Source organism: Poecilia reticulata, chromosome 19 (assembly GCF_904066995.2).
Source record: "Poecilia reticulata chromosome 19, P_reticulata-male-v2, whole genome shotgun sequence".
Lineage (NCBI taxonomy): Eukaryota > Metazoa > Chordata > Actinopteri > Cyprinodontiformes > Poeciliidae > Poecilia > Poecilia reticulata.
Genome location: NC_088848.1, coordinates 16,280,389 through 16,307,969, shown reverse-complemented (window position 1 = coordinate 16,307,969; position 27,581 = coordinate 16,280,389). Strand labels below are relative to the sequence as shown.

General features: G+C 40.6%; 2 protein-coding genes across 4 annotated transcripts; one reads left to right on the top strand and one right to left on the bottom strand.

The window, feature by feature from the left end:
* The first annotated feature begins 274 nt into the window (after positions 1-274).
* abca5 (ATP-binding cassette, sub-family A (ABC1), member 5) lies at positions 275-19,357 on the top strand. 3 transcript variants are annotated; one of them, XM_008437647.3, is made up of 40 exons: positions 277-421; positions 659-760; positions 1,397-1,464; positions 2,265-2,431; positions 3,938-4,130; positions 4,233-4,406; positions 4,619-4,716; positions 4,880-5,106; positions 5,193-5,334; positions 5,790-5,978; positions 6,159-6,306; positions 6,678-6,855; positions 7,622-7,680; positions 7,769-8,055; positions 8,341-8,460; positions 8,791-8,929; positions 9,643-9,733; positions 9,924-10,063; positions 10,141-10,260; positions 10,346-10,547; positions 11,271-11,437; positions 11,521-11,648; positions 11,736-11,873; positions 11,955-12,068; positions 12,644-12,814; positions 12,896-13,009; positions 13,152-13,289; positions 13,914-13,982; positions 14,093-14,184; positions 14,292-14,415; positions 14,568-14,685; positions 14,773-14,864; positions 15,111-15,286; positions 15,844-15,919; positions 16,010-16,104; positions 16,181-16,300; positions 16,420-16,572; positions 16,787-16,866; positions 16,965-17,020; positions 17,697-19,357. In XM_008437647.3, the coding sequence occupies exons 3-40, from the start codon at positions 1,446-1,448 to the stop codon at positions 17,835-17,837; spliced, it is 5,055 nt and encodes a 1,684-aa protein (XP_008435869.1). In that variant the 5' UTR covers positions 277-421; positions 659-760; positions 1,397-1,445; the 3' UTR covers positions 17,838-19,357. The 3 variants fall into 3 exon arrangements, with proteins under 3 accessions (XP_008435868.1, XP_008435869.1, XP_008435871.1); XM_008437646.3 differs by lacking the exon at positions 659-760 and having other exon boundaries at positions 275-421; XM_008437649.3 differs by lacking the exons at positions 659-760; positions 1,397-1,464.
* Positions 19,358-22,663: 3,306 nt separating this feature from the next.
* On the bottom strand, positions 22,664-27,555 carry LOC103481863 (uncharacterized). Its single transcript, XM_008437645.3, has 3 exons — positions 27,211-27,555; positions 25,944-26,159; positions 22,664-25,419 (listed from the first exon to the last, which is right to left on the bottom strand). The coding sequence occupies exons 2-3, from the start codon at positions 26,074-26,076 to the stop codon at positions 23,846-23,848; spliced, it is 1,707 nt and encodes a 568-aa protein (XP_008435867.2). The 5' UTR covers positions 26,077-26,159; positions 27,211-27,555; the 3' UTR covers positions 22,664-23,845.
* Positions 27,556-27,581: the final 26 nt, after the last annotated feature.

Genomic DNA, 27,581 nt, shown 5'->3' with positions numbered 1-27,581 from the left:
AGTTCTGTCAAGTTGTGCTTTACATGTACTTGTTTATATTTTATTTATTATATTTTTCTTCTGTTTTTAAAAATGTCAAGCAAATATTGTTATACATGTTAATTGTATTCAGTTATTTTCTTTTTAAAGTTGAAAAAATACATTATTTCTGTTCAATTATGATTTATAAAAATAGACAGATACATAAATAAAAGGTAATTCTCAAAGAGCCAAAATATGTTAGCGTTATCAGTTAGCGGTTACTCGGAAAGATCTGATTGGATGAGCGCCAATGTTTCTTGGGAGTTGTAGTTGGCAGCAGCAACTAGAAACGGTCGGTACAGGCGCATTTTGGGGCGTTTTCTTGGCATAAAATGAAAATTTTAATGTAAGGTGGTTCTGTCAAAAGCTGAAAAAGGATATGCCTTAATGTATTTCATACGTGAGTATATAACATCATGGTCTTTTTCAAACGAAATGTTTGTTTTTTCTTAGATAAATGACAAGCAGTGAAGCTCGCTAGCTTCGCTCTTGTTGCTACTCAGCTTCCAGAGATCAACCTTTAACATGTGACTGCTAATTTACAAGGCATTCTGTTCAGGTTGTTGCATTTGGACTAATTTGTAGCAAATATTAAAATAAAACAAATTCTAATTTATCTCATTAAAATGTCTGTCAGGCTCAGTGACAGGAAAGCAGGCTACCAGGAAGCTAACAACCGCTAGCTCTGTTTATGAACACGGAATGAGGGAAGCGTGTTTGGTTTGTTCAGAGGTACAAGGTTCGTACGGTGCTTAAAAATGCTTGAATTTCAATTAGGTGTTTTCAAGGTTTGGAAGGTGCTTGATTTCTTTATGAAGTCATTGAAAGTGTTTGATATTCAAACACGAATTAAGTGCAATCCAACGTTTGACTAAAAGCCTAAATTTGGAATACGTTAGTTACAGTTGAAACCATGTATTTTCATTCACCTAGTAAAGTGACATTTTTTCTCACTATCTAAAAGTTAAATTTAGACTCTATGCCAGTTAGTCACCAAAATTATTAATATTTGGCAAGTGCCACGAATTAAAACGCTGTAGTAAAATCAGTCCTGGATGAGGATGACTGTAAAAAGCTGGATACGAAACCCGGCCCTGGCTCTTTTGAGTGGATTTTAACTATAGAGAAAATATCTAAATGTACTCTTTAGATATATTGCTGTTTGTGAACGGAATATGTGTTTGACTTTTTGAGTTGAATTAATTAAAGTTTAGTAGCATTCTAATTTGCTGAGATACTCAATTTGGGTTAACTAGATTTAAAGATTAACCTTAAAAAAAGATCTGACATAACTGGAAATTCAGCAGAAGTAAGTGGTCTGTAGTTGAACCATCTGTTAATCAGCATTAAGTGAGAAAACCTTTTATATTTTCAGATGGTTCCCAGGAGCCACAAACAAGACTGACTTTATCACCCTTTTGCATATGACAATATCATCTGCAGGTAAAATATATCATTTTAATAGATACATATTAACCAATATTAGTTCATCTCTAACCACTGAGCATTTCAGCTGAAAAGTCTTCAGATCATGTGTCCGGGTTTCGCGAGATCTTTTTCCTGTCTCTTCTTCTGTCTTCATCTAGTCCAGTTTCCTCAAATATTTAGGGTCAGAACACACACTATTGACCTCGTAAAGTTCAGGAAGTTTATTTGAATCTCATTTGCTCTTTGGGTTGTGGCGGTGATGCCAAGTATTAATGCACTGAAAGCTGCTTGTTGAGCTGCTGAGGTGGCTTCCTCTGACCACACTTCAGCGGCTTTCAGTGATGATTTTATTTTGAGGTCTGAAAGTGCAGCTTCAGTAACGGTAATAAAAAAAAACCTGGCATCTGTTTGATTAAAAAAAATCGAAGAACTGTCAACAACTGAAATGCAGCTGGGATCATTGAACAAATTGCTGCTCGGACTGTGTTTTTATTTTGTCATAGATTGAGACAAATAACTGGAAAACTGGATGAGTTTCTAAATTGCATTTTTGCAGCCTGTGTTACAGTGTCAGTTTATTTCCCTTTATTTGGAATTGTTACTCTGAGAAACAAGGTTACTTAAGCTTGTTCCTTTAAACCGTGATTTCTTTCTCTGTACTTCCTGCCTTGGAGAAAAACAAAAACCCAAGCGAGACCTCCCCTCTTCTGCATCTCCATTTACTGCTTCCTCCTCACAAGTCCAGAGAAGCTACCGATGGTAGCGTTTCGGTGCGGATGTTTTAATAATCTATTTCGCTTTTGTCGTTGCGGCAGCTGAGGCCAGCCTTAGCGACACATCCCGTCCGCACGTCATCCACATGAGGAATGCTGGCAGCATGCAGCCGGTTTTTAGAAGAGACGCAGGAGTTTGGCCACAAACACAAAGTCTTCTCTACAAGAACCTGCTCATCAAATGGAGGACCAAGCAGCAGAGCCTCCAGGTATTCACGTTCTGTTCTGGTGACTTCAGGCTTTTTTCTTTTCTCTTTGCTTTTTGCATCGAGTTTTCTCAACACTCTACAGCTAACGGAAGAAGCGAAATTTTACATTGCTTTCTTCCAGCATCAAAATACCAACTCTGCGTTAAGGAGAATGAAAACTTGCTTGTTGCTTCCATTTCCTCTTTGTTAGGCCATGCATTTTTAATTTGGCTTTAAGTTGCATTGATGCATTTTTAATGGCTCAGCATAGCTGCTTTGAACTTGCACGCTCTGCCTCAGATAAACTCTTAACTTCTTACCAGGAATGGCAATCATTATTGCTGCTGTCATCTGGAACTTGTCCAATGATTTAAAATCAGTCTAGTTGTGTGAAAGAATATTGTTTTGTGTAGTCCGCTAATCTCTAGTGAGCTGAATCATCTTTTACATACCCATAATTCGTCTTTCCCACCGAACTGTCAGTCCAATTGAAAGAAAATAAAGTGCCTGTAAAACACTCGAGCAAGTAGAGTTAATGCAATATCTGAATCGCCGAAAGCAAATTATTTGGACATTTGGAGATCCTGCTGCATGATCTCCGTACCTCATGTACCCCACGTATACCAAACATGTGTGTCACTGCCACAGAACAGATGCAACTCTGACTCAACCACAGCATCAGTGATCTAATAATAATAATTTTCTCCCATTGCATGCTCTCGTCTGCGCAAAACAAATTTCAGACTTGTAGCTCACCGGTTGATTGTAATGTGACACGAAACCGACTGTTTGTCCTTCTTTATGCATAATTCTGCACTCTCGCAGCAGAACGTTGCAAATTCAGAAGCAGCACACGTGCTTCTAAGATGATGTCTCAGAAACGCGTGGTTCCTGCTGTTTTCCATAGTGCATGGAAAACATGCACTATGTAGTGCATGTTTTCCACTACATAGTATACACATGGCGGCTTGCGAAATTGCAGCATGCTTGTCATCTTTCTACTGGTGCAGTTTGCCTCCACGGTCCTGCTCCCAACCAGCAGTTAAGTGCTGAAAAGATGCCAAGCATGTGGGAGCTCTTGCTGTACTTCAAAGTGTAGTTGGATATGGGCTGTCTGGAACGTGTGGTAACCCTACGGCCTAACTAAAGTCCCAGCTGTGGCAAGTTGGCTTGAAACGATGAGGAGAAAGAAATCCTGCTCCCTTCACACCATTTGAAGGAGCTCTCTCTCCTCGTACATGATCAGTCCTCTCTCAGGTTCTCTGCACATACAACTTCCTGCTGTCTGATAGGGGACGCTGCAAACACAACCAGATGTAGCATGATTTTTTTTTTTTTTTTTTTTGTAATACTTGATGTATTTAGGGTGTAGGTGTTACAAACCTTTAAATTTAAGAGATTTTCCTCATCAGAAGAGTCTTTAAGGAAAGTACATGAGATGATTTGGAAAAATGTTGAATTTTATGCTTCATTTGTTAAATAGATTAACAGGAGGTTCCGTGTGTGTGTGTGTGTGTGTGTGTTCAGGAGCTGATCCTCCCTCTGCTGCTCCTGGGTCTCCTTATTCTCATCAGCACCCTGAACCCTCATGTTTATTATGGCGCCATCAACACGGCCGAGCTGCCGAATGACGATTTCTTCCAGATCCTGAAAAGCTTGGCCTTCACACCCAACACCAACATCACCAGTCGCATCATGGACGAAGTGGCCAATGTCATAGGTAAGTCGTTGTCTTCCATGTGTTTCGTCCGCAATTTGGAGGAGGCCAGACGATAAAGCGGCATCATCAAACCGTTATGGTTCTTACTGTTTGTCTTTGTAGGCTTGCAGGACCCCCTGGAGATGTTTTCCAGTGAGAAGGAACTGGAGAACGCCAGCTTGAACGAATCGTCCAGCTTCATCGGCGTGGTGTTCTTGGACAGCTCCGCCACGTCTTACAGACTGCGCTTTCCGCACAACAAGCTGCCCCTGCCGAGTGATTACACGGAGTCTATTGGTAAATAACTAACGAGCCACTACTTGATCTCATCTGAGGGTGGTCACCCAACCTATAACTCTCTTTAGTTGGGACCACAACAAGAAAGGAAAATGTGTGCTGTTACGGCGTTGTGAAAAGCTTTTTTTTTTTTTTTTTTTAGTGTCATCCATAAGTAATTTAGATGATTTTTTTTTTGTCTGAAGTTTGTTCTTTTGTCGTTCTCCCTCTAGCCAGCTGTTACAGCAGCATGTTGAAATGCAAAGCTGCAAATTATTGGTACTCTGGTTTCACCCGCCTCCAGTCTGTGATTGATGCAGCTATCATTGAGGTGAGACGTAGTGGACGTCGTTGTCCTCCAGAGGTCGAGTGAAGCATCTTTTTCTCTTGGTTTAAAAAAATTAAAAATCACGAAAGGCTAGGTTTCATTTTCAAACATACCCTTTTTTTTTCTTTTTACTCATCACACTGCTTGTGGTCATTGATTTGTGTAGGTACAGACCAGACGGTCAGTGCGGAAGGAGCTGGATATAAAGGTGGTGATGATGGGCCAGCCGGGCTCCGTGGAGGTGCACAAGTTTCCTCATGCCCTCATCTCCATCTACCTGGTGTTGGCCTTCACACCCTTCGTCACCTTCCTCATCGTCAACGTTGCAGCTGAGAAGGAGCATCGGCTGAAAGACACCATGACCATGATGGGGCTGTACGACACGGCCTTCTGGTGAGGCATCTGTTTGTATGTTTCTGACGCAGAATAATCCGTTCTCATATACATTGAGTGTTATGAGTTCTCGTTCTCTCCAACAGGTTGTCATGGGGCCTTCTGTATGCTGCTCTGGTGACCGCCATGTCCATTCTGATGGCCATCATCGCCACGTACACTGCACTGTTCCCCAACAGTGACTTTTTTGTCGTCTTTTCACTCATCTTCCTCTATGGAATATCATCTGTGAGTCATCTGCATAGAGTGGGATTTTTTTCCCTGTCAGCAGTTTAACAGTAATAAACTTGAACCTGCAGTGTTTATCATAGGACGGGGAAATGAATCGATTTTGTTGAATTTTCAGTTTTTTAAGATTCAACTTTTGGACAATCAGGGTTTTTTGGAGGGGCGGGGGGGGTTTCACCAAAACAGTCCTTGGGTTTTCAGACCTTTCAAGACCCACCAAAAAATACAAATTAATTTTTATTTTCTGCCATTTGTAATTTCTTTTTAAGGAAAAGAAGTGGAGTGGGGGGGAATTGATCAAAATTGGAATTTGTGCTAATTTATCGGTCGCTGTTCTGCAACTTTCTGCGTCCTTCATCCAACATAGCCTGTTGCAATCGGGTTAGACACCCGTGTATTACACTATAATCCAAGGTAAGATTTAGACCATTATTATTATTGTTTCTCCTTCTCAGATCTTCTTCTCCTTCATGTTGACTCCACTGTTTAAAAAGCCCAAGTTTGCCAGCACCGTGGGCTCCATGCTGACGGTGGTGTTTGGCTGCATGTCGCTGTTCACCGTGCTGATGAGAGACTTCCCACAGCCGCTGGTTTGGCTTCTGTGCCTGCTCTCTCCCAGTGCATTCTCAATTGGGATTGCACAGGTTAGCTACACACCCCTCATCACAATCCCACTTAAGGACACACTGTTTCCCCCACATGAATAAAAAGATGAATTAGTTCTGCCATCTCTTGGCGATTTCAATCATTGTAATTCACTGTTTCCGTGAAAAACATATTGCATTTAGTTAGGCTGAACTTTAAATGAGTTTTTCATCCTTTAGGTAGTTTACCTGGAAGCACAGGGAGATGGTGCTGTGTTTTCCTCCTTGACCAATGGGCCTCATCCGCTCTATGTTCCTCTGGTCATGCTGGCTCTGGACTGCATTCTTTACCTTCTGCTGACTCTCTACTTAGACCAGGTGCTGCCTGGTGAGTAAAGCAAAAAATAAAAACATAATTGTTGTTTATTCTTTTTTTTTTCCCGCTATTTATAGATATATACATAGGCTTTAGATGCTATAAATTCCTCAATGTTGCTCACAAAACCTTTAAACCACACCAAACAGTCTGCTGCAAAGGATAAAGTCTCTTCTGTTCAATTGTTCTTTGATGTATTTAGAGAAATAGTCTGATTGTTTTTTTTTTATCATGTATTAACTGTGAGAGATCTACAAGGATCAATATTGGGACCGTTGTTATTTATTTAGCTGTACAGCATGGATGATAGTGGTGCAGCTTGTCTCTTCCATTGTGAGATTATGAGTGAATAGTCAAATAATAGTTCCTTGTTTAATACGCAGGTGACTTTGGAATCAAGCGATCCATGCTGTACTTCCTGAAGCCGTCTTATTGGTCCAAACACAGAAAGCGCTACGTTGAAGTGAGCTCAGTGTACGATGCTGAGGCGAACGGCGCTCCTGGTGGAGATGAATGTGTCGAGCCCGTTTCCCCCGAGTTCAGAGGGAAAGAAGCAATTCGGTAAAATCCCAATACCACAATGTGTTTTTTTTTTCTTTCTTGTTCTCTTGCGTAGTTTCTAAGTAGAGGGAAAAAACATCAGAAATAAGGTGAATTATCTCAAACAGGTCACCTTGTTAGCAAATTGAGCTAAAACAAAAACGTGGAAGCAGATTAGAAAATTCTGGATATTAGACATTTAAATGGTTCCTGCTTGCTGTTTCACATTCTTAATTTTTGGCAATTTTTTTTTGCCATCTGTGATATTTAATGGAGTACATTCTGGCTGCTTCTGCAGAATCTAGTTTGTTAGCAGCAGCTTTTAAAAACTGGACATTTTTCATTCCATCAGGCACGAAGAACGAAATACATTGGCAGCAATCATATAGAAGTGCTTGCTGCTGGTTTTTATCATTTTTAGTTCATTTTTAAATACATTTTAATGCACTTTAAGAAAACGTTCAGAGGAATGTTTGGTAAATTCATTGAACCCCGACCAAGAAATCATCTGGTCATAAAAGGCTTTTAAACTCTGTAAATTCAACAGATGTTTTCTAAAATAAAAATAAAAAAATTCCAGTTTAAAATCAAAATTCCAGCTGTTTTTGAAACAATTTGAATAACCTTCCAAAAAGATCTCATTAAAAAAATAGCACATGCATGTGCTACAAAGAGGGCAACAAAATGTGACGACATGAAGGTTGCATAAAACCCTTTTCACTGATGCAGGGAAAGCGCTCATTAAAAAGCTTTCTTCTGATTCTGCTTCTTTTTTTTTTTTCCTCAGCATCACCAACATCTGTAAAGTGTACAAAGACAAGGACAGCACAGTGGACGCTCTGAGAGGTGAGCATGGAGATTTTACATCAGAACAGTTTGATCGGTTACCGGTTTTACCGACGCTCTGCTCCTTTTACTCCCTCCTGGCCCTCAGGTTTCACGTTTGACATCTATGAGGGTCAGATCACAGCTCTGCTGGGGCACAGCGGCGCCGGAAAATCCACTCTGATGAACATCCTGTGCGGCATCTGCCCGCCCACCAACGGCTCGGCCACCATCTACGGCTCTCCCGTGGCGGAGATCGCAGAGGGCTCGGAGATGAAGCAGCTGGTGGGAATCTGCCCTCAGTTCAACATCATCTTTGATGTGCTGACTGTGGAGGAGCACCTCAGGATATTCGCTGCCATCAAAGGGATCCCACCTGCAGATGTTGATGCTGAGGTACCGGGATGATCAAAATGTTGCTTTCTACCATGTGGCTGAAAGTGTCAGTCCTACATTTTATTTTGGACATTTTGGATAGCCCTTTTATTTTAGTTTATATTTTTATTCAAGAAAAAATACTCAAGTGTCTGTTTCCTGATTAATTCAGATCAAAAACAATGTATTTTATTGAACTCTTGATTCTTAAAGCCTATGTTGCAACCATTAAACTGTTATAAAAACTTTTTAAACAATAGAAAATCTAAATTTGGATCCTTTTCCCTGATTATGTTTCTGTGACAGGTCACCAGAGTGCTGAAGGATCTGGACCTGGAGAAAATCATGACGGCTCAGGCAAAGAATCTGAGTGGAGGCCAGAAGAGAAAACTCTCTGTGGGCATTGCCATCCTCGGCGACCCTAAGGTATCAGGATGATTTGAGCTTAATTTACGATGTTAGACCCAAATGGACATAAGGCTACCTCTTTACGATGACCTCAAAAAGCTGTTAGCTGTTTACTTGAAAAATCTCCAACCATCCTTTAAAACACTCAAATGAAATTTGCAGTAAGAAAATAGCCTTCTGATTTTATTAAAAAAAATATCTCATGCTCACTTAAATAATAAAATAGAAAAAATTAACCAGCACTTCTGTCACATCAGAGAACTCTTAATGTCTCTTCCAAAACTCTCAGCGTTGATCATTCACTTTCATGCTCTATTCAAATAGTTTCCACTTGCTTTCTTCTTTCAGATTCTTCTCCTGGATGAGCCCACGGCGGGCATGGACCCCTGCTCCAGACACCAGGTCTGGTCTCTGCTGAAGAGCCGGCGGGCCGGCAGGGTCATTGTGCTCAGCACACACTACATGGACGAGGCGGACATCCTCGCTGGTAAGGACTCTCCTTTCTCAACTCTGTAGTAAGAGCCCCTGTCAGAACAACCAACAGGATTCAGGAAGTGATGCATTTAGCAGCGGCACTACAAATAAATCACACAAAGCTGCTTGGCGCTGTGCTGTAGTCTTTTCTTAAATCTACAATCTGTTAGATTAAAGGTTGTGAAGCAATACAGGGCTGAAAGAATTAATCACGACTTATCGATCATCGAAGTAATTATCAGTAATTGAGCTGTCATTAACTGCAATATAGACTCAAAAAAATTTTATCATAGTTTAGTCAATCTGTACGTGTTTTTGTTTAATTTTAAGTCATTTTTTCGTGGCAATGTTTTTATCAACATCTGTAACCACTAAAACCACTGTCACTGCTAGCTTGTTTTAAAGTTAAACAGTGTGGTTTCCATTGGAAACTTTAGCCATAATTTCAAAGTTCTGCATCAGTGTTACAAGGACCTGTACACAAAATGTGAATATTTAAAAAATTCTAGACTTGCCTTCCTAAAAGATCAATAAAAAAACTGAATTTTTCATTTCTCTTCTAATTGAAAGAGGTCTTGACTATATTGGCATCAAATTTCAGCTGATGGTTGAAAACGTCTCAAAGAAATGTAGTGTTTTCTCTAGAACTTTGTTTAATACACTATAAGTTCATGGAACTCCTTAAAACATGTTATTTTAAGTTCCTACTGTCATGTTTTATTCTAGATCGTAAAGCTGTGATCTCTCAGGGGCAGCTGAAGTGCGTCGGCTCGTCTCTGTATCTTAAGATCAAGTGTGGCGTCGGATATCATCTCCGGTAAGTCGGACCGCACTCTGCCCCTTTTTAAAAAAAAAAAGAAAAAAAAAAGAGACTGGCAAAATACACGGTGGTGTAGCTGTAGCCTGTGACCTTACAGCAAGAAAGTCCTGGGTTTGAATTCAGCTGCAGGTTCTCCCTGTGCATTCGCCTTGTTATAACCCGTATGCGTTGTTTCCTTCCTCTGCAGAATGTCGATCAGTGAGGGATGTGACATGGAAAAGGTTACATCACTGATGAAGCAGCACGTTCCCAAAGCGAAGTTGTCCCGGCAGCACGATACAGAGCTGACTTTCACTCTGCCCTTTGAGAGCATGAACACGTTTTCAGGTGGGATTGGATTTTTTGGTTTCTGTTTCTACCTCCACTCGGCTCTTTAGCGAACAACCCCGATCCGATCTTCTCAGGCTTGTTCTCGGAGCTCGACTGTCAGCCACAGTTGGGGATAATTAACTACGGTGTTTCCATGACTACGCTGGAAGATGTTTTTCTGCGTTTGGAGTCGGAAGCTGAGGTGGATCAAGCTGGTGAGTGTGTTTTATAAGAAATTTCGATCCTCAAAATCGGATTTGGGTAAAACCTGATTTGTTTTGTGATTTTTAACTCCCTCAGACTACAGCGTGTTTAACCGAGAGCAGGCGGAGGACGAAGGCGACATCGGGTCTCTGGACGACACAGACCAGCAGCTGCTCACCTTCTCAGACAGCAAGTCCGATTCGGTGACCGGTCACGCTCTGTGGCGGCAGCAGTTCAGCGCCGTGGCCTGGCTGCACATGCTCAACATGCGCAGGGAGTGGAAAGCCTTCGTTTACACGTGAGTCCCTCACCAACACAGTGTCCTTAAAAAACATCCTTAAGAAGTCTTACATTCATGCATCTAAAAAGAAGACCTTAAAATGTCTTAAATTCAGTTTAAATAAATACTTTAATAGTAATTCTTAAACTTTGTGTTGGCAGGACTATTTAATCTTGTATGTTCTGTGTATTTTTTTGTTTTTATTGGAATTTCTGTCAGGCAAAAGCTTTAGGGTTCTGACTCAATGCTAATATACCTTTGCTTGCTAGATAGTTTTTTTGCACCTATTGTGGGTAAATGCAAATTTTTCACTAACTGGTTGGACAAAGTTCATACATTTCTTTGGAAATATAGATGATAAATTCCATTCATAACGGTCTTAATAAATCTTAAAGTTGGTGAAACCTGCAGAAATCCTGCTATGAAGGAGGAGAAACAATTCAGAATCCTACTGAAACGTTAAAAAAAATGGCTCAGCATGGATCATCTTACCTCAGTAAAAGACGGAGGGTCACTATCTCAGTTGGTTGGAGGAAAAAGGAGTAAACTCAATGTAAAAAGATCTGATAGATGTTAATTGTAGGTGTTGGACTGAGGTCAGAACTTGAATTTTTAATAAAAACCTTTGCTGGATGACTAAAAGTGAACTTTTGCCAGTGTCAGCATAGCTTGTCAACAACATGCAGCTTTTCTCCTTTTTAAATACGGACAGACTGACTGTTGTCTTCTCTTGCGCTTCAGTCTGGTGCTGTTCCTGCTCTTCCTTTCTTCGGTTCTCATCGTGTCGCTGGTGACAGGAAACATCCAGATCCACTCACAGGAGCGACAGTTCCTCCCCACTTACCTTTTGAAAAAGAACGAAGCGCCTCACAGATACGCCACGAGCCTCCTCGTTAAAAACTCAACCAGTGAGTAAAACTGCAGGATGAAATTAAATGAAATATTCCGACTGCCGGATAAGGATTTTTAATTTTTTTCCTTTCACCAACAGATTCCGATATTTCCGACTTGATCCGCAACCTGGAGTCACAGGATATCAAAGTGGAACTGATGAAACAGAACGACTACATGGATGCGGCTCCGCATAGCGCTGCCATAAACGTCACCAGGTCCAAAGAGGTCCGCTGACTGATTATTTGAAGGGCCACTTATTCCAGCCTTGTTCTTTCTGAGAGCTCTAACAACGCCGTTTGCCGTTTCTGTCAGGGTTTTAGGTACACCATCGCTTTCAACAGCACCACAATTCACTCCTTGCCCATGGCCGTCAATATTCTGAGCAACGCGCTCCTCAGAGGTCTGAACGGAACGGGGCGGATCCGAACCTGGACCAAACCCTTTGACTACGTGAGCCTCCCACAGAGTCGAGACGGCATTTACCAATCTGTGGTTTAAGTAGATGACTGTTTGCACTGCTTGATTCCACAGCAAATCCCGGATGCAACGTCTTACGCCCTGGTCTACATAGAGGCCATCATGCTGGGAATGCTGGCTGTCGGAATGCCGGCATATTTCGCGATGGATCACACCCGAGACCGGGAGGTAACCTCTCGCATCCTGCAGTTATCATGATTTAAAGGATGAAACAACCACAAAGTAACACACTACGCTACTTTATTTGTCGTAAGATGGGCCGACGGATGGCTTTAGGAAAAACAGACGTTATAACTGGATCAGATTTAAGAGAGGGGTAAAATCTGTCCCAAAGGTCCCAAAGATTTTTTGCAAAACATTTATTACAAAAACATCCCAAAGATTTAGGTTGCTTTTGTAATAAATGTTATACAAACCATGTACCTTTTTATATGCCCATACAAAGTGTGGAGTGTTAGTATTGTAACATTTTTGTTAATGTACACAATACTAATCTATTTAAAAATTCTAAGGTTATAACATATTTTTGGGACCAACATGGAGCCATTGGATTTTTTTTAAAATATAAATATATACGTAGGCCTACCTTTTAATGTTGTGTAATTTGCATTAGTAAAATGTTTTTGGGTTTTTTGTTGTTGTTTTTGTCTTGTCACTCTTTCTGAAGCTTTAAAGCATTGATATAATAAATTACCCAATGAATCTGTACTGAACTTCTTTTTATTTTTTTTTCGTCTTTCCAGATAAAATGTCGCTCCACGCTGCGGATCTCTGGCCTGCTGCCGTCAGCCTACTGGTGCGGCCAGGCGGCGGTGGACATCCCCTTCTACTACCTCATCCTGTCCTCCATGAACCTCATCCTCTTCTGCTTCCACTCCGGAAACCTGTCGACAAACGGCAACCTCACCGCCGTGGTCTGTGCTGCTCTTTCCAACAGAAACACTTCCTCTCTGACGCGCGAGGATTGTTCACCGTTCCTTCACGTCTCCTCTTAGGTCCTCTGCACTGTCGGCTTCGGCCCGGCCATGATCGTCTTCACGTATGTCGTTTCTTTTGGATTCACGCGAGTGCAGAGCAACAGAGACTTCTTCTCTTTCATCTGCATGATGGTGAGACATCAGTCTAAAAGAAATCTCTGGCTCCAATACAGCTTCTTTCAGTTGCGGTTTAACGTGTTTGCTGGTAGTTTTCTGTAAATATATATATATATATATATATATATATATATTTTTTTTTTTTTTTCTGCTTCAGGTGTGTGTGGTGTCGGCCTCCATCGTGCAGCTGTCGTTTGTGAACGACAACCTCGAACTGACCAGAACTCTCCACAACATCTTGTGTTTTTTCAACCCGCTGTATCCTCTGATGGGTTGCCTCAACTGCATCACCAAGGTGGGAGTGGAAAAACCAAACTCTGATGAGTGCTCTGATCAAAAAGTTATCTAGATCAATATTTCCTGAAGCATTCATTTAAATCTGCATGGTAGTATGTTTTAAAATAGTCCCATAAACACACAGAAGTCTTCATCTCAATGTTACTGCATTTCTTCTATATATATGTGCATATAAACAAAAAATACTGCTGCTTCTGCTTGGCTAAGACCTATTTCAAGTCTTTTTCAGCTCTGTGTATTTTAGGGATTGTGTAAAAGTTATGCTGAAATGCACAAAATTCAACTTTACCAATTTGCATGTGGGCTAACATTACTGTGTTCGAGGGGATTGTGATAAATACAAATACTTCAAAAATGGCAAATGAATCGAGATCTATAATAATCAAACATTACACTCATAACCTTTCAAGGTTAATGCATAATGTCGGTGCAGTTTTTCATTCTAACTTCTTCCTTGTTTATTTTAAACTCGGAATGCGACAGAAGAGGATTTAGATTTAGAAATCTTTTTAAACCAGAAAAATATAAATATATATATTGACTTTAGTGTAGTTTTATTTTTGCTAATTCTAGGTTTGCATTAGAGATTGGCGAATCACTGCTGCCGTTTTCCTTTTCCCAGGCAACATTCCTTCCTGTTCTGTACGAGGAGAACTTCTTGTGGAAAAGTCTGCTCATTTCTGTCGTAGCCGTAAGTTTTAGTTTTTTTATTATTATTATTATTTTTATCTCTGGCATTTACAAACATGTAGGGAAGATTTTATTTACTTTAAGCCATCTGTTTGCGTCTTTTGTTTTCAGCCTTACCTGCAGTGCATCCTTCTGCTTTTCCTGCTCCGGTGGTTGGAGATCCGATACGGAGGAAGGGCGATGAAGAACGATCAGCTCTGCAGGTGACGATCACATTACAAGGACGATCCCTGCGCGATAATTTAATACCGGGCTCTGACGGTCCATGAAAACAGTAAGCCGTGATGCTGAAGATGCTGAACTGTGACAGGATCTCGTCCAAGCCGAAGGCCAAACCGGAGCGGATCCCGGAGGAAGGGCAGAACGAGGATGAGGACGTTCAGATGGAGAAGGCCAGAGTGAAGGAGGCGCTCACTTGTCAGGCTTGTGAGGAGGTGACAAAATTTCATAATAAAAGCTGTTTTAGGAGACCAAACTGTTTTAACACCTGCTGACGTTGCAGCTCGAGTTTGCTGCGTGTTCGTCTTTCATCTTCTCCCTCTGGTCGGTTAAAAGTTCAGCATGAACACAAATGTTCTTTTTCCAGAAACCAGTTGTGGTTGTTAATAACCTAAGAAAGCAGTACAAAGGCAGGAAGGAAGGCTTCTCTTTCACCAAGAGGACCAAAGTAGCCACAAAGAACGTCTCGTTCTGCGTTCGCAAAGGTACACTCAGTCTTTTTGTCGTCTTCTGTGCCTCCGCGCTTTCTGCCACACTTAGAAGAACAAGAAATAACCTGCTGTTTTCTTCAGGGGAAGTTCTTGGCCTGTTGGGCCCCAACGGATCAGGAAAGAGCACGGTCATGCACATGCTGTCAGGCGACACCAACCCCACGGCTGGCCAGGTACTCGACAAGCCTCTGTTTTAACATTTTAAACCTGTTTCTGTTTGTCAAAGCAATGAAAACAGTGAGATAAAAAGAAAATGTCCACTCAGAACAGCAGGGAGCTCCACTATAAACGCATCAAAACTCATTGTACAAACAGGTTAAATCTGGAGTTTAAAAGCAAAATGCATGCGAAAGATTTCAAGTAAGTAATGAAATTGCAGTTTCCAGCCTTACGTAAATCTGTGTTCTGTTTGGGTCCAGATCCTGATGGGAGACTACAGCACCGAGTTTCGTCCAGTGGAAAACCCTCTGGAACACGTCGGCTACTGTCCCCAGGTGAACCCTCTGTGGCCCCGGATCACCCTGCAGGAACACCTGGAGCTCTACGCCGCCATCAAGGGCCTGAAGGGCCAGGAGGTCCCGGGCATCATCAAGCGGTGAGTCCTCAGCTGCATTTTGCGCTGCAAAAACACAGAATCTTACTAAATATTTTTCTTCTAGTTTATAGTGCAAATATCTTAATGTACTTGGAATGGGACAAAACTAGCTTACAAGTAAGTTTTCAGGAAGCAGTGTTTGTTTGTTTTAAGTCAATGCTTTCTTAACTAGTGTTCTAGTTGTAAGTTTAAAGATTTGCCAGTGGAAGAAGACATTTTTGCCATATTATAAGTTAAAATGTCTTGTTGGTTACAGGGGGATTATGTCATCCATAACCAGTACTTATTAGCTCCTATATCTTGCTGAAAAATTAGTTGTAAGTTAGTTTTATCTTATTTGAAGAGTGCTGAGATATTCACATGAGATAATAGACCAAAAATACTTGGTAATATTTTGTGTTTTTACAGTGTAAACTCAAATCTTTCAAAATTGAGAGAAAAACAAAAACCTTTTCTTTTTTTTTTTTCTTTTTTTTAAATATTTTTATTTTCAAGCTTGGAAGTTGTTTTAAACACACTAATCTCTAATATTAGATGCTATTTTATAACCGCTGCAGAGTGTCGAACGCTTTGGAGCTGAGAGAACATTTAAACAAACAGGCCAAGAATCTCTCTGCCGGACTCAAACGGAAGGTGAGCGCGGCTTCAAATGGTCAGACACCCAGAATGCACGGTTGGCGTTTTCTGTTTGCTTGAACTGAGAGCCTTTACATGTGGTTCCAGCTGTGCTTTGCTCTGAGTATGATCGGGAATCCTCAGATCGTCCTGCTGGATGAGCCGTCGTCAGGAATGGATCCCAAGTCTAAGCAGCGGATGTGGTGAGACTCTCGGCGTAACGTGGAAGAGCTGCCGACTCTGGAAACCCGGTGAAACTCACAGTTTGTCTTCCTGCAGGAGGGCCATGCGTGTTGCGTTCAGGAACCATCAGCGAGGAGCCATCCTCACCACACACTACATGGAGGAGGCAGAGGCTGTGTGCGACCGGGTCGCCATCATGGTTTCTGGCCAGCTGAGGTTCTTCCTTCCTTGGGAATCTTTTTTTTTTTTTTCTTCTTCCTTTTTTTCTCTTTTAAATAAATCTGATCTTTATGGGGTTTCCAGTTCCTGCAGCTTAACCGTCTCTCTCCCATCAGATGCATCGGCTCCATCCAGCATCTGAAGGCAAAATACGGACAAGGCTACAGTCTGGAGTTGAAACTGAGAGAGGAACTGACGGGACTCCAGCAGGTGGCGCTGCTGCACAAGGAGATCCTCCGAATCTTTCCTCACGCCCTCCGACAGGAGAGGTGCGCTCAAAGGATCAGCAGCTGAATCTAGAAAGATAAATGGCTCCCTTTGCTGCTTTCGTCTTTTCTCCCTCGTTGTGCTTTAGGTTTCAGCTCTTAGCTCTTTAACGAATGAAGACGGAGAAAATCTGATCCAACTTTATTTACAATATCCAAATTTTTGCTTTCTTTTAGCAAGAACCATAAATATGCTGTATGTTGTTGCTCTGTGCAGCTTCACCACTCTGATGGTTTATAAGATCCCCATGGAGGACGTCAAGTCGCTGGCTCACTCTTTCTCCAAGTTAGAGAATGGTGAGTTTGTAAAAAAAAAAAAAAAAAAAGATGCTTTAACATGTGGAACATAACTTCTAAACTATTTAGTCTCATTTCTTTGTTTTATTTGTTTTCAGCCAAACAAACCTTTAACTTTGAGGAGTACAACTTCTCTCAGTCGACTCTGGAGCAGGTAGGTGGAGAAACGAAGCAAGGTGTATTAATTCATCACAAGTTTGAATTTTCTTACCTCTTAGCAAGTTCTACCTTAGCCGCGTGTTTTCCGTAGCCTTCAGCAAGCTGCTGGACTCATTCTGATTTTTGACCGTTCTTCTTCAATTTAATTGGATAAAATTAAATTGAAGCTGGCTGCTATACGCTGTGCTGCTCTCAGGAGTCGAGCCAAACTAGAGACGACAGTCCACATGAAGTAGATAACGGTGGAATGATCCCACAGCGTGATCATTTTCTTCCTTCACAGTGTGTCCCCTCCTGGTCTTTCTGTTTGTTGGGTAAAACTAATCATTGTTTTATCATTTTATTTGAGTGTTTTATCTAAATGTGTTCAGTTACCTAACTGGCTCTCACCAGTTATTCTTTAAGGTTCTTTCTTTATCTATAATGTAATTTCCTCCTCAAGGGGTTCATCTGTTCTGTTATCTCAGAATTGTTCTACTGAAGAAGGTCATCATAATAAGAGCCAATTCCCAAGCAGAGTTGAGCAGAGCTCTCCAATCTTTGATCCCGATCGGGTTAGAGGTTGTGGATCTCTCCCTCTGCAAAGGAAGGCATAAAAACCTCATTGGTCTTGTGTCTGGTTCTTTACAGGTCTTGAGCTAATTTTTAAAAACCCCAACACTGTTCCTCAGGTGTTCCTGGAGTTTGCCAAGGAGCAGGAAAACGACGAGGACGAAGTGGGTCCCCTGAGCACGACCTTCCAGTGGCAGCGGCTGCAGCAGGACGCCGCCGTCTCCGCCAACCACGTGGACAGTGTCGTTCACCAGCTCTGAACTCGCCCGGCGTCGAGCGCTCGCCGCGAGCTCCCGTTAAGGTCTCAGAGGCTGGCCGGTTGGGCGTGGCCGCTCAGCTCGGAGGTGTGCATGCGTTTTTAAACCTTCGTCCGCGTTCTCGGAATCGCACCAAACCAGCGCGTTCCTCAGCCTGCCGACGCCACGCCTCCTCCCCTTTCGTCCCGTTTGTCTCCGTTCTTCACAGGGATTCGGTTTCCGAGGATAGTTATGGACGTTTTCCATCTCTGGTCACGGCGGCCCGTCGGGTCGTACCTTTGCGAGTTTTATTATTTGTCGCGTTTTTGAAAACTAAAACTAATCGAACCAAAGCAGCACATGTGTAAAATCTCATCCAGGAGGGTGGAGGGCGCTGAAGCTCCTGACTTCTCAGAAAACTGAGGGAATGTTGTCAGTACCCACACCAGTACATGTAGCACAGCGCCCTCTACCCTCAACCGCGGAGCACTGCAGTTGAGTTTTCTGTCTTTTTTTTGGGGAGCGGAGGGGGGGATTTTTGTTGTGAATGTGCCTGAGAAGAGCGTCGCTAACTCAGCGTCGGCTCTGAGGAGTTCCGTTCCTCGCGTCCCGGTTCTTCACTCTGGTGCCACTTCTCTTCGCCCAGATGTTCGATTTCTTCAGCTTTGCTCCTGTCTGTGTTGGTGATGCTGTAAATACCGGTTCTGTGTCACTGCAGATGTTCCTGCAGAAACTTGTATTCATACAAGCAGGTGCATCGTTGGTGCAATACCTACCAAGAAATTGTAATTTTTTTATGACTTTCAGGGTATAGGAGGGTGAGGTAAAGGGAGATTCCTTTTCTAAACAGTGCGAAACGTCAGATTGTCGTCAGGTGAAACCATCCAGCAATGATTTGTTCCTATTTTTCAGTGTCTGGAATAATAAATAGTTTTGTTTCTTATCTCAAGCAGATCTTTTTAATTTATTTTTATTTTTTACCTATTGTATTATTTGACCAGTCAGGAACAAAAGTGAAGATTTTTTTATTTTTTTTCCATCAACAGACTTTACTTCACATTTTAAATGTTGCTCACATGGAGCTCAGTCAAACACTGACACTGCCTTCACTTTAACGTTGTGATATGTGATGTTTTCACTCCTTTTCATTGCTTAGAGATTTACGCGTCAGTTCAAAATGTAGCCATCCAGAAAGCATCCGTCTTCATGACACTCCTGCTGCTCTCAGACCCGCAGCGACACCACAGGACAACCAAAACGTTTTCTGTTCTGTGGGACGGAGGGAAGGTTTCTTTTATTTGTCGTTTTCAGGTGTTGGTATATTTGCACTGTTTCCAGGAGATTTTGTTTGTTTGTTTGTTTAAAATATGCAATCTTTGTAAATTCTCTGTGGACTGAGATTCTTATTTAAAAAGTTATGGTTTGTGTGTGTCGTGTTTGCTCTCGTGTCGTCTCTGTGTCGGAGGGAAAACTCTTCAACGATGAATTTTGTGGTCTCTATTTAACCTTTTTAAGAATAAATGTTTATTCAATTAAAACATGGATTTAACGGCAGCATTTTTTGCCCCCCATTAAAACAAAGCCATTTTTTTTGCAGAATCATTTGTAGGAAATATTTTGAAGAACAAGAAAATCATAAAGACCAGGTTGGTTTTCACTTAAGTTCATAAGACTGAAGAGAAAATGTGTAAATTGACCTTTTGTTTTGTTTGGTCAGGTTGGACTAAAGATTTTTGAAACAAGAATCAGGAAAGATTTGGTCACAGACATGAAGACATTTAATGTCTTTTTGTATCTGCTGTAAGTGAAGGAACTCAGATTGTTTTTGCTTTCATCTCAAGGTAAAGTCAGTCTTGTGTATAAATGTTGTTTGGAAGCTATTTTTGCATTCTCACTTGAAGAGCAACACCAAAGTGAATCAAATCCCTCTTGTGAAATTTTGATTTCTTACCCGAACCTAGAAAATAAGACTCCAAATAAAATTTACTTGGATTAAAGAAAAAAAAAAAGTGGAGCCCAAAAGTATGTAAAGTATACATCGGGGAGTTTTCAAGTGAGTTCTCCTGGATAACCTTTGTGTTCTACTTAACAGTTTTTGCTGACCGCCCATAAAAATCAACAAGAAGAACCTTTGTGTTTCAGGCGTTTGCTTTTGTACTGACAAAGATCTTTATCTCTGGTGTTGGTGTTGGCTCTAAAGTGGGCTCTTCAGCTGCATAGGATGCAGATATTTTTCGGATGATCGCTGACATGCTGAGCCTTGACCCTCACAGTAGTCGTCCTCTCCTCCAGGCTACCTGGAGCGCTCCTCAGGTTCCTCTGAGAATGGAAGAAGGATGCCCCACATGCAAAATGTGCTTGCAGAGAGTGTTGGCCAGAGGAGGCAATACATTGAACCTGGTAGTGTGTGTAGGGAAGCATCACTCATTACTTTTTGCTAAATTCAAGTTAAACGTAATGCTGCCTTTTGCATCTAGCATTTATCAAATATCACCATGTTACTGTAGGATATGAGTCACAACTTGTCTGCATGAGTGTTTTAGAGTTGTTGGAGTGCACACTTAATTTAAATGAAAAGCAAAAGTAATACCTGCATGTCATATTTAATACAACAGATATGCATCAAGTTTAATGAGCAATGATCAGATAATCCAAGAGGAACCAATAAGCAACATTTTCAGACTTCTTTACTGAAACCATAACAGTGATCCAGCATTTTTCTTACCACACAGGAGACACGGGACCTTGACAAAGAAAACAGATTTATGTCCCCAATTCCAATTGTAGAATTTTGTACTGTGGGAGAAAGCCGGAGTACCCGGAGAGAACCCACACATACACAAAGAGAACATGCAAACTCCATGCAGAAAGACCCCAGGCTGGAAACCCAGAACCATATTACAAGGCAACAGCGTTACCAACTGCACTTTGCTGATAATTGTTCCTTGGACAATTTTTTTAAACAAGTGCAGCAGATCCTCTGATTTTAGTTATTTCTCTTTAAATGCACAGAAAGCTGTTGCTTATTTTCAGGAGTCTCTTCACCAAACGTCACTGAAACATGTCAATCAGTCAAGTTTATTTGTAAAGCACATTTCAGCAACAAAGCGGTTCAAAGTGCTTTACCTCATAAAAACACAAAAATACAAAGTCATAAAACAGTCAACAATTGAGACATATTAAGTGCCATCACTACACATTAGATTGACTATTTTTTAATTTCTAGCGTTTCAAAAGTAGCTCTAAACAGGTGGCATTTTAGTGTTAAAGGAATTGAGTGTTTCAACTATTTTACAATTTTTCTGAAATTTGTTCTAGATTTGTAGTGCATAGAAGCTGAATGCTGCTTCTATATGTTTGCTTCTGGTTCTGCATGTAGAGCAGTCCAGAATCAGGTGACCCGAGAGGTTGATATATTAAGAACTATTATACATAGTAATATTATTAAGCATAGTATTACAATACTTAATATAATTTTGGATATTAAGTATGATATCCAAAGTTTTTGATATGTTACATCCACCGGGCTTGTTTGGTGGGGTAACATTAAAGGAGACCACACAAGGATTTTCTGATTAAATAAACATTTAATTGATTAAATGATACTAAAGAAATAAAACCTGAAAAAGGAATGCCTGAAATGAGAAACCAAAACAGATTAATGCAAAACCCATAAATAACCAGAAATAAGCAAATGCAAAACAAACCTAACAAAACTGAACCATAAGATACAAACCAAACCAAATGAGGTTCTGAGGAGGAAGAGAGAAAAGCCTCCTGTCTGCTGCACACATGGCAGCTTTAAAGCAGCAGAGCACCAATCAGGGCAAAACATAAGCCTGCAGTGGGCCCGTCTACAGACCCATACAAGGAAAAAGGGCAAAGACCCACTGCAGCCGTAACAAGTATAATATCCAAAATGATACTTTGGATAATCCTTTTAAAAGTACTCTTTGCATTCATTTGTATAAATGTATATTTTGAATGTACAATTTAAAAATTACAAATGTATACAAACAACGCTTTTCTGAAGTTTTGGTAATATTTCCAAGGTGTGTGTAATTTAGTAAGCCTTACTAAATTACAAAATAAATAAATGTCACTAATATTTGTAAGTACATTATAAATAGTGTCTAAATATATTTCAGTGATACTTTCACTGTTCACATCTCTGCTACTTTATGCTAATAAAGTATGCCTTATTATGTGCCTTAATAATCTTTTACTATTTTGTTAAATTGGCCAAAAAACAATCATTTTAGTGGAACTTACCATAACGTTTTTTAACAAAGTAATAAATAATTTGTTCTTGCATCAAAACATTGGACATTGACAATTTAGTGACAGATGCTTGCAGCAAAATAATACTGGTCCTTAGTAAATCTAGGAGGCATCTTGAGTTTAATATTGACATGAAGCAACAACAGGTTGCTCGTGAACATGAAGCTTTTCCAGCAGAGCTTTCATGGGTCGACATGATGGACCTCAACATCCAAGCCGACTACGACGCTGTCATTTTCCCTTTAGAAGATGACGGCAACAGCCCCATTGAAGTCGGAAGATGAATCAACAGAGATCCAGGGGGAGTCAGGTCCTTCCGGCGACTTGGAGAGTCCAACATCATTGGAAGTCAAGCAGAAAACAAGTCCCTCTGTGGACTTTTAGATTACCCCTTTGGTGGAAGTCAAGCAGGGAACAAGTCCCTCAGTTTTTGCTCCTCCACAGCAAAAACAGATCATTTTATTGGCTGATTGAAGGGAAATGAGCTGTTTGACAGCGTTAGTCAACATATATAGGAAAAATAAATGTATGTTTCATCCCAAACTACTTAAATTAAATTACGATGTGGGTGAAATTGAAAAGAACACATATTTTATTGTCACACAATGGGAAAATTCCGGTGTACCAGCAGCAGGTTGGAGATCAGGAAAAACATTCACACAAAGGTACAGTGGTAAAAAGAGACTAGAGGCAAATTTACATCAGACAATACTGTGTGCAGTTATTAAAAATAATGTGCTTTTCAGTCCCAGGACTGATCAGATTTCTGTAGATAAAATAAACAATGACAGAAATGGGAAGCTTGTTCTATTGTTCTGCCACCTATAACAAGTGAACATCAGGCTGAATTAAACGAGATCTACAGGGATCCTTGCAACCCATCACAAAATCAGTAAATTGTTTAAAATCTCTCATGCAAATAAGTTGGCTGGTCTGAAATATTCTTTTATTTGAATATAGGTACAATTTATAATGCCTTATAAAAAAATAAGGTAATTGATAAAACCCAATTCTTCCTGGAACTGAATCCTAAAAACAACTGAATCCTGGAAACTCAAACATTTTTCCATTTCATATTTATCCTGATCTGGAAAATGATAGGTAAATTCATACTTTTTCAGATTTTAAGATAATTTAAGAAACCCTTTACATACTCACTGTTTTCACCTTTCACATCATTTATGCAATATATCCACTGCCCCACTTCTTCACATGTCCAAGACATCTCAGCCCTTTCACTGCCAACTTTATCTCCAAAGCACTCAATTTAAATTCCAATTATGTCAACTACCTCTCAGTGAAAATATGAACATCTGCCAGTCTGTCTGTAAATGCCTCGGACTCCAGCCTGAACATCATAGAAGGTCTAATCTTTCACACCTTTGATTTCACTGTTGAAAGCATCCAAAAAAGATTATTCCTACTCAAACAGCATGCAGCAGAATATATAAATAAATTATTAAATATTATTAGAAGTCTTGGTTGTTTTAGTTTTAAATATACAGGTGATGGATATTTTTCAATGTGGTGTCCAATATTTGAGCACAGCATTGAGGCAATGCCTTGAGGCATTGAGGCAAAACCTACTAATAGGGGAAAGTAGGTTTTTGTCCATCTGAAAAAATTATTTATTGAAAATACCCTGAGGGCATGATAATTCATTAGTATTTCAAACATAATGGGAGCCAAATAAAAATAAAAATAAATCCACATTCAGACAGCTACAAAATGAAACAAACACAAGTTTGTCATTATGAGCCAGTTTGGTTAGGTTTTCCTGCATCAGACTGAATTTCTACATGTGTTTTCATGTGAGTTGTTAGCTTATACTTGCGATTAAAATGCATGTCACAGACACTGCAGGTAAATGGTTTTTCTCCTGTGTGGACTCTCATATGCTGTGAAAGAGACCCTCGCTCGCAAAAAGCTTTCCCACAAACGTGACAAGCACACGATTTCTCTCCTGTGTGCATTCTTACATGTATCTTAGCATGTGAGCTTTGACTGAACTGCTTTCCACAGATATCGCATCCAAACGGCTTCTCGCCCGTGTGCACCCTGGTGTGTATTCTAAGCTCTACTGGTCTGCGAAATGTTTTCCCACAAACATCACAAGCAAAAGGTTTCTCAGCTGCATGGACCACCATATGATTTACAAGGCTCCCTTGTGAACTAAAACTCTTGCCGCAAAAATCGCAAATAAACGGTTTCTCTCCTGTGTGGATTCGTATGTGCGTCTTAAGATTTGCGCTGCGGAGAAACTTTTTACCACAAAAACCGCAGTCAAAAAGTTTCTCTCCAGTGTGGATTCTCATGTGTGTCTCACGGTGCTCTTCTGCACGAAACCTTTTGCCGCAAACATCACAATTAAAAGGCTTCTCTACAGAATGGCTGATCATATGAGTCTTTAGGAGTGACTTAAAATTAAAACTTTTCCCACAATCCCCACAGCTAAACGGTTTGTCTTTAGTGTGGTTTTGCATGTGCATCCTAAGGCGTGATTTAACATTAAATGTTTTACCACACAGATCACAGCTGAAAGGTTTGTCTCTGTGGACCTTCATGTGTTTGTTAAGGTTCATCTGGTAATAAAATCCTTTCCCACATTTGCTACAGGCGAGTGGCTTTTCTTCAGCATGAACTCTAAGATGCGCCTTATGATCGCCCATTCTGCGAAAACTTTTACCACAAATATCACAGAGGAAAGGTTTCTCGTCTGCATGTATTTTCATATGTGTCCTCAGTTGCACATATTCGCTAAAGGTTTCAGAGCAATTTTTACAGAGAAAACGCCTTTCACCGGAGTGGACCCCCAGGTGCTTCTTAAGGGACCACTTGTGGCGATACTGTTTACCGCACTCGGAGCAGCTGAAGGATATTGTAGCAGCTTTACAGGCTACATTTTTCTCATCACCTGGCTCAAGTACAATGGTCTGCTTCGAGGCTTTGCTTTTTGTTTCAGATCCAGAACCGGCAGATTCGTTGCTGCTTACATCAGTTTCTGAAGAAGGTGAATCATTTTCATTTGAATTTAATTTTAAGTTATTATTTGGATCAGAGTTATTATCTGGATCCAGTCCACCACAGAGGTCTCCTTCTGTTCTTATCTGCCGAGCAGAGCTGTTGGTTGAAGGTTCTGCCTTCACATCTTCTTCAGTTTTGATTTGATTAAGCAGTTGAGACTCAAGTTTCTTCTCGTCATCTTCAGTTCTCACAGTTTCAGCAGTGGGGTTGATCCTGACTTCATTTTCTTCGTCTTTCAGTTCCATAGTCTCTTGTTTCTGCTTGCTGAAGCTCGGCAGAACCTCTTGTTGTCTAACCAGACCTGAAACACATGTATAATCAAAGACAACATTCAAATATCAAACCTTACTTTAGTTTCTAAACAAAGAAAATGTTAATGGCTTGTTGCTAGATTAGGACAGATTTAAAGAACTAAATGTGACTATAAAATGCTAAAATTACAATATACTTTATCCAACAGACTGCATGTAATTGCTCGTGGATCAGTGTGAAACCTATATAAATTTGGTCAAGTTTAATTCAGGGTGTAAGGTACATTCTCTGATGCATTTTTGTCTTTAGGTTGTGTGTGAGGCGGGACTTCATTTCATGCGAGTTGATCACAGGCTGCTCCGATGACTATGCTTTCCAAATCAAAGTAATTTTACTGCACATAATAGTTCTGAGAACATCCACTGAAGCTAAAACTCTCCCCTCTTTGACCAGGGTGAGTTCAGTCCATCTTAGACAATTCACATCTTAGAACGGCTTCAAAACACTTTGCTTTAGTCAGGTAAAACGGATGGATAGGACAATCGGTTGATAAAACAATAATTATTTTCTTACTAAGATCTCTGTTGGTTTGTGTTTGCTGAGGCTCCGATGTGGACGCTGCAGCCTTAAGAACCCTCCCTGGGTCGACTTCTTGATGTTTTTTCTTTCCGGACATCCGTGTGCTGAATCTCTTAGCCCTCTCCATGCTTATTTGCAGCTCAGAGATGAACTGTAGCTTTAAGTTTCAGGAAGTATTTCCTGCTGATTTCTCAGCGCAGCCATATGAAACTACAGCCACACAAACACCAGGCAATGCATTAGTTATTCACAAAAAAACCCAAAAAACATTTTAGAACCTGGAATAAAAATAGAAATTAATATTATGGTCATTCAAATCACTGATCTACAAAATGTTGGTATATATCACAATTAGGGCTAGGAATTTAAAGCTGGGTTGTGTAACTTCTATAAAAAATGTTTTTTTTTTACATATTTGTTAAAATTATTATGTCATGACAGTATAAGATAGATAATCTTAAAGGAAATCAAGCTCATCTGCCTTTTCTCTATTGTGTCACTATAATCTAAGCGAATATAATACTCTGTCAGGAGCAATCAATCAGAACCAGGAGGAGAATCTCAGCACTGTCAATCCTCCTGGTGTATGTGCTGCTCGTACCCTCCCCCTTTCTCTCTGCTACACTACAGTTGGTTCATCACAACAGAGCCTGTCATGAATGCTCAGGCTAGTTAGCATGGCCACTGACAGCAAATGGTCATTCAAATATTTTCTAAAACTGCATGAATTAATTCATGTGGAATTTTGATAGAAAATTGACAGAAACAACCTGCACATTTATGCAGAAACTACTGTTCTGGCTCGATCTCTTTGATTTTATTTGTCATATTTCCCATCAGCTAGAAACTATATTTCCTTTCCGTGACAGTTTTTGATCTTTTGGTGCTAAACGGCTTCATCTACTATGACAGAAACCTTGATGCATTTCACTGGACACATGCTTATTTTGCAGATCACTTTTCCAAAGATGTGCAGCTTGTCGTTATTAAAGGTGCGTGGTAGAACATCTCTCAGGACTGTTACGCTGGAAATCGAAGATAATTTCAGTTTTTGCAGTGGACATGTCAGACTAACGATCCTGCTAATGATTATACCGACACGAAGAGAAGCATGTTTGCGTCAGTGACTCTGCGTGTCCACTTAAAGCTCCTGGCGATTTCATTAGCGGGATAAATTATCTGTCAGACAAAACAATTTGTGCTTCATCAGTGAATACAGCGGGGAAAGAAGGCCACATAGTATTTACCTTTATTTATTTACCTTTATTTTTTTCTCTCTATCCCTCTTCGCAGCTCCAACAAAGATTAACACTCCGTCTGGGTTTATTCATCTGACCTCTTCCTCCATTTGACACAGTTTTGGCTTATTAAAGACTTCAAGCAGCGGCAGAAGAGACAAAAAACAAAAAAAATCTCCGAGTTTCACCCAGGAGCGTGCAGCTGGAAAAAGCTCTACCGGAAACACGTGACATCTGCTGCTGGAAATACGTTTTTACAGCTAGACCGTGTACTTCTGATTTATTTGTGTGTGTGTGTGTGTGTGTGTGTGTGTGTGTGTGTGTGTGTGTGTGTGTGTGTGTGTGTGTGTGTGTGTGTGTGTGTGTGTGTGTGTGTGTTTACCTGATTGATCTA

Excerpts from the sequence above, each read along its gene's own strand:
- abca5 (XM_008437646.3), top strand. Across the intron at positions 4,407-4,618 it reads TGATTACACGGAGTCTATTG|CCAGCTGTTACAGCAGCATG; the intron begins GTAAATAACTAA and ends TTCTCCCTCTAG. Across the intron at positions 15,920-16,009 it reads CTGCCGGACTCAAACGGAAG|CTGTGCTTTGCTCTGAGTAT; the intron begins GTGAGCGCGGCT and ends ATGTGGTTCCAG.
- LOC103481863 (XM_008437645.3), bottom strand. The coding sequence starts at position 26,076 with ATGGAGAGGGCTAAGAGATTCAGCACACGGATGTCCGGAAAGAAAAAA. Across the intron at positions 25,420-25,943 it reads ACAAACCAACAGAGATCTTA|GTCTGGTTAGACAACAAGAG; the intron begins GTAAGAAAATAA and ends CATGTGTTTCAG.